This window comes from Bidens hawaiensis, unplaced genomic scaffold (assembly GCF_021521415.1).
Source record: "Bidens hawaiensis isolate Kalapana, Puna unplaced genomic scaffold, B.hawaiensis_p1.1 tig00016562_1, whole genome shotgun sequence".
NCBI lineage: Eukaryota > Viridiplantae > Streptophyta > Magnoliopsida > Asterales > Asteraceae > Bidens > Bidens hawaiensis.
This window is the reverse complement of record NW_027492518.1, coordinates 451,029-457,402: the sequence shown is the minus strand read 5'-3', so window position 1 is coordinate 457,402 and position 6,374 is coordinate 451,029. Positions and strand designations below refer to the sequence as shown.

The 6,374-nt window shown below is 31.6% G+C and overlaps 1 protein-coding gene across 2 annotated transcripts; it reads right to left on the bottom strand.

Moving 5' to 3' along the window:
• Nucleotides 1–1,207: 1,207 nt before the first annotated feature.
• Nucleotides 1,208–6,164, bottom strand: LOC143551718 (nuclear poly(A) polymerase 3-like). Of its 2 annotated transcripts, XM_077042097.1 has the most exons (10): nt 5,989–6,164; nt 5,615–5,692; nt 5,415–5,522; nt 5,266–5,328; nt 5,014–5,175; nt 4,821–4,934; nt 4,682–4,744; nt 4,276–4,578; nt 2,062–2,226; nt 1,208–1,975 (listed from the first exon to the last, which is right to left on the bottom strand). In XM_077042097.1, the coding sequence occupies exons 2-10, from the start codon at nt 5,687–5,689 to the stop codon at nt 1,649–1,651; spliced, it is 1,380 nt and encodes a 459-aa protein (XP_076898212.1). In that variant the 5' UTR covers nt 5,690–5,692; nt 5,989–6,164; the 3' UTR covers nt 1,208–1,648. The 2 variants fall into 2 exon arrangements, with proteins under 2 accessions (XP_076898212.1, XP_076898210.1); XM_077042095.1 differs by lacking the exon at nt 5,989–6,164 and having other exon boundaries at nt 5,615–5,776.
• Nucleotides 6,165–6,374: the final 210 nt, after the last annotated feature.

Below are 6,374 nucleotides of genomic sequence, written 5' to 3'. Positions count from 1 at the left end.
AGCGGGGGCACATGTCAGAAGAATAAGAGTCTGGCATCTGAAGACCTAAGACATTTTTAATTAATGTTTTTGATTTGAAATACGATATGTTCGATAAGGACAAAGTTATGGATTTGATTGTAATGTTTATGAAAGTTTTTAATATTCCGTGAATGTTTTAATTAACTCTGATATTTAGAAATCCGTTTATGAGTAAATCCAACGTCCATATGTAAGGCACCGGTAACGGGGCCTTACATTTCAAAAAAATTCACTTCATATAGTCCATACAAAGTTTATAATTTAAAAAGGAATAAAAAAAGAAAAGAAAAGAAAAGAAAAGGAGTTTTAAGAGTTTCAAATCATCATACCTCTAAACTTCATATACTCCGTATTTACCTTTCGGTTTATCATTTTAACAAATTCCAGATCAAACCAGTAACTATGATTTCTAAAAACAACCTAAAAATACCTCAAGGGTTGGATAACCGGCCAACCACCTATAAGGCTAAGCGTAGTGGGGGCGATATTTTGTAGCCATTCATCCATTACACATAGCCTAACGGTTCGATTTAAGAGTTAGGTTTTCAATCATTAGTTTTTACAAATTCATAAAAAAGAATGGTAACTTATTATTATATTAAACATACATAAAAACATAATTCAAACAAGAAATATAAATTATGTATAAAAGAATGGGAAAAGTTAAAACGTAAGACAAAAATAAATAAAAATCGAAAAAAACTAAAAGACAAAAATATGTCCCCCTTCATTCTCGTTCCAAAAAAAATACACACGAAAATAAACAAAAAACACAATGATAAATATAAAGGCACGATATATCGTAAATGTAACACAATCCCGAATAAAATATAACACAATGTTGAGTAAAATAACACAATATATATAAAAAAGACACAATGTCAAGGAAAAAAGACACAATTAATGACGAAATAAACAGAAAATACAATGATAAATAAAAAGACACAAAGATCTTTTTTTCTCGTCATTGTATCTTTTTGTTTTCAGAACGAGGAAGACGGTCGAAATATTTTTGTGTTTTTTTTACTTTTTTTAATTTTTATTAAATTTTAAGTTGTCATTTTTTTATTAATTTTTCATATTCTTTTTTTTCGGGGGTGGGAGGGGGTTTGTATGGCTACAAATCTTTCTCATACTTCTTATTTTTGTTCCATGTAAAGAATAACATGACTAACAATTAAACACCCAATTCTGTTTGCACAACAAATTTTAAATTTCAAGCGATATCACGAAACCAGATCAAATCTAACCGTTAAACCAAACCTGAAACCCTTAATGAATCCTTCTAATCTCAAAGTAGTCACGTCACGAAACCTCAAGACATCATTATACAACCAAAACTATCAATGCATATACACTATAATACAAAATTATAATGAACCAAAATGTTTCACTAATTAAAGAAACATATACAGTTTACCAATGTCATAACAACATTTGAAGGGTATCCATGAAAACTATCACCCTTTATCACATACACTCCCACCATCTACAAAATATACAATCCAACTCTCTCCAAACCCTGTATTCTATTTTCAGTTAAAACCTCCAACCAAAACCAAAAAAAACATTTAAAATGTTTGTAACTTGTATATTCTCTCTATGCACAAACCCAAAAAGGAAATCTTTAGTTCATAGAACCAAAACCATGTGACACATGATTCGAGTACATGGGTACCATTTGACTAGGGTTTGACATCACGGGTTGTGTATCAACAACTTGCAAATTCTTGGGTAATTGAGACGATGGAATAATCGATAGTGCGATATTTCCAGTAACACCTTTGTAACCCGTACCAAGATTCTTTTTAAACCCGTCTTGTAACGAATCTAGATTTAAAATACGGTTCCTTCCAACAACTATTCCCCAGTAAAACACAACATTTGGATCTTGTATTGTTGTATCAAAGTATTCGGTCGGGTTCGGGTCATAGAAAACGCGCACCTCCTCCAGCTGCAACAATAAATCTTGTAATTATGTTTTCATGCTTTAAAGTTGTTTTAATGATGGTAAATTTAGGTTTTATCTTTCAAACTTACCTTAACTAGCAGACCAAGCAGCCGTGATTTGACCCAACCGATCCAATCACCTAACTCGTCTTCATTAGAAGTCGAAAGGCGTATCTTCAAAAACTGTTGGTAAAACTTCGAGTAAGGATACGGTTCAAAAAGATTCCTCCAATCAAACTGTGACTTCAATAGATCCTGCACCAATACAATTTCTTGAAATGAACTCATGTAAAAAGGCTCTATTAAAAAGGGTCTATTTATAACGTTCTTTATTCAAAGATTTGTTAAATATATTGTTTCTAAGTTATAACTAACACTTATTTTGCATTAAAAAGAAAAACCAGACAAAAATAGTAGGCTTGTAAACAACCTAAATGAACACGAACGGAGCATGTGCATGTGCGTTTATTTAATTCTAACCAAAAAGACGATCAACCATGAACAATTAAACAAACGGGGTTTTCTTGTTCGTGTTAGTTTACGTTCGTTCATTAGTAGTATAAATGAACGGTTCACAAACGTAAAAGATTGTACATAACTGAGCGAACACTGGTTGAAAATAAACTGAACATCCATCTATCTATACTATATATAATACACCAAACAAGGGTAAATTAAGACACCCATTTTTAAGTAATTTACAACATTTAAAGCATGAGGTACATGTGTTAGTAAGGGTAAACATGTCTTTTAAACACAATCCATTCAACTTACAAGTTTAGTTCCTCATCTTTAAGCATATTATGTTTTTAATTTAACTTGTAAACTAACTTCCCACCCATGATTTTTAAACAACTATAGCCTTTTCATATGTTAATATTTTTATAAACAAATTGCACCATATATTTTAAACACAATCCATTCAACTTACAAGTTTAGTTCCTCATCTTTAACCATATTATGTTTTTAATTTAACTTGTAAACTAACTTCCCACCCATGATTTTTAAACAACTATAGCCTTTTCATACGTTAATATTTTTATAAACAAATTGCACCATAAAAACGAGCATTTTATTCTCTTTAATTTGGATATGATATTGTTGTAATTTTTTTTAAATAAATTACTATGTTACATAGGGGTGTTCAGTGTCGGTTTTGATGGTTTTTAAGTTAAACATGTGAGTCCAACCGTTAATACTGATTTTTTGTCGTCCAAAACCAAACTTAACCATTGAAAGTTGAAACCGAATCATTACTAACGGCGTGGTTCCAGTTTGGTTTCACAGTTTAAACTTTAATAATAAATTTAGTTTAAAATAATTAATAATTTAAATGTACCATCAATTTTAACTAAAAACCAACATAATATGATACTTGAGATGATCATAAATAAAAAATGATAATTTTAGCCACATAAATGTTAAATATTAATGGAAGATCTAGGACGTGAAATAATAACAAAGATTACAAAAGGAATCATATTGCGATTAGGTTAGTTTACAGTCTTTTCTGGTTTCATATGGCCGGTTGCCGATATAAACCGCGAACCAACCGTTCACTACGTTTTGAAAACTTTGAAACCGAACAACAAACCGAAAGTAAAAAAGAAAAAGAAAAAAGTAGTCAAACCAATGACCGATTTAAACGATTTCAAGGGTTTAACGGAACCATAAATACTTATATTTATACGTGATTAACGGGTTCAAACATCCGCTGCATCGCGCGGGCACCCGTCTAGTTGGGACTAAAAAATCAATAAAACTTAAATAAACTGTAATGTGTGATATCTTAATTTTTAATAAAACTAGACTACATTATAATGAACCTAAGATATTAGGTGAAAATGTAAACGAATGTAAATGAGCAAACCAAAACGAACGTTCACAAAACATAAACGAACGAATGAGTAATTTTCATGTTTATTGAACTAAATGAACAAAAGAATTTGTTCCAAGTTGGTCCATTATTAAACTGTAATGTGTGATATCTTAATTTTTAATAAAACTAGACTACATTATAATGAACCTAAGATATTAGGTGAAAATGTAAACGAATGTAAATGAGCAAACCAAAACGAACGTTCACAAAACATAAACGAACGAATGAGTAATTTTCATGTTTATTGAACTAAATGAACAAAAGAATTTGTTCCAAGTTGGTCCATTATTAAATGAACTTCCCGCCATACGGTTCACAAACAGTTCAGTGAAAATTTGGTCCATTAAAATGCTAGAAAATAGTGTTACCGGGTCAACCCAACCTGACTGACCCATTTTGACCCGTACTAAAAAATGGCCTGTTACCTGAGCAAGACGATAACCTCTGCAAAACTCGGTTTTGATCTTCATGAAAGTGCTGGTGGTGATATTTGAATGGCAATACTCGTGTGGACTGCTCGGAAGCTGAATAGGCATTAACGATCTTGTTTCCGGGCGATGATGTGGCATCATTACTCCTTGCTGTAGAAGAACGGGAGTGGGCCATGGCCACGAAGCAAATGTTTTAAAGAAGATCAAAACAAGACCAGCTAAACTCACACTAGGATTCCTTTGACAAACGAAGGCAGTTAAAACTGCCAAATGAACGCCCCCATAAAACCCAAATAACTGAAAAATGAATCACATGAAAAAGATTGACATTATAAAATTATTAATTAAAAGAATATGAGGCAATAAATGTGAAAGTCAATAAGTAGAAGATAATACTTACATTACCATACAAACCTCTCCTTTTTGCCCATAATTTAACGCAACGCAGTAATTGCTGAAATATCTACAATATAACATGAATATAACATTAGTGTGTTACTTGATTTAGAGTTTTATAGTTACCAAATTATTATTATTACCTTAACATCTGGAACAAGCTGCAAAATGCTATTATTTGCACGCAAGCCAGACAAACTCTTCCAACTTGTTTCATCAATCCCATTCAAGAACAACGGGTTGAGTATGTCAACATTCTGCAAATCAAATTCATTTAAGCACGCATACTTCATTTCAAATAAACAAATATAGAAAGTCTAAAAAAGCCAAAGTTACCTCAGGAATGGTCATTACTTGAAGTTGAGCATAAGGCAAGTCAACTGAAATCCCTTCAAATTTAAACCTCATTAATGGAACCTTTGCATCCTTTATACAGTGTATATCCGACACTTCTTCTCGTTTTGCAAGAATGTCGTGTAGAATTACGAAAAAGTCCTCCTTCATAACATTAAACAAGACAACGTTAACCAAAAATTTTAAAAGTTGTGTTATAAATATTAAAATGAAGAAACATATAAGATGACTCACAATTAAAGATGCAAACCAAGGGCCGACACAGAGAGCATCAATATCAGATTCTGCATTATGCACCTAAACAAAATTTGAAAACAAATTACCGTCTAAACAACTTTGTCACATATAAATATGAAAAATAAACAAACGTAACAGAAACTTACACCAAGACCGTATGACCCGTATGTTAATATAGTTGCCGATGCAACTTTAATATGATTTTCTGGCAGCCTATGTAAGTAAGCAACTCTCTTAATCCACTTCATTACAATCTGCATAAACAATCAATGTAGATTATATCCATCACAATATATAAATTTTCACAGGAACACTCACAATTAAATCAATTATTAACTGAATTTACCTCTTTAAGTTTTCGAATCACATCATATCTCCGCTGTTCGTCTTCTCTTGAAGGCAAAAGACCTTCATCATTCATAAACTGCAACAAAAACATTACCAAAAGAGTAAATAATCTGGAAATTAAAATCAAAAATTTCTGCAATAACAAAACGAACTAAGCTGTTAATGCGGAAAAAGGATATCGGTCAAGAACAGATATATTAACAAATTAACACTAATAATAATTCAGTATACTCTCCTACAAGTAACAAATTAACAATATTCTGACCGATACTTTACCAAAGGTCCGATAACCGGAACGAATTAATTAACAAATTGAAGTAAACCTAACCGATAAAAGGCGAAATTAGGGTTTTGAAGTAGGTAAAAGGCTACCTGATGAAGCGAAACTGATCTGTTGAGTTCAATCTGAGCAACGAGTGCTGGATTCAAAGAGAACTGAACCGGAACAAGCACTTGATGATTATGAATGAAATTAGGGTTTAGTGAAGAGTAATTGGGAAGAAGAATAGGTCTGGCGGGTGGATTATTATTATTATTATTATTATTATTATTATTATTATTATTATTATTATTATTATTATTATTATTGTTATTATGATCGATGACATATGCCATACATGAAAGTAGGATTACACTGCTCTTTTAAGGAAAAAAGAGAGTGAAATTTGATGTTGCAGAAAGAAAAGAAGATGAAGAAGAATGAAAGCTGGGTTTTGTAAAAGGATTTGATTTACAGAGAGCCCTGTAGTTTGTTTCCC

What these genes read in the sequence shown, in the direction of transcription:
- LOC143551718 (XM_077042095.1), bottom strand. Translation starts at nt 5,707, where the DNA reads ATGTTTTTGTTGCAGTTTATGAATGATGAAGGTCTTTTGCCTTCAAGA. An exon ending in AGCTTGTTCCAGATGTTAAG is followed by an intron (nt 4,745 to 4,820) that starts GTAATAATAATA and finishes GTTATATTGTAG; the next exon opens with ATATTTCAGCAATTACTGCG. An exon ending in GAGGTTATCGTCTTGCTCAG is followed by an intron (nt 2,227 to 4,275) that starts GTAACAGGCCAT and finishes GTATTGGTGCAG; the next exon opens with GATCTATTGAAGTCACAGTT.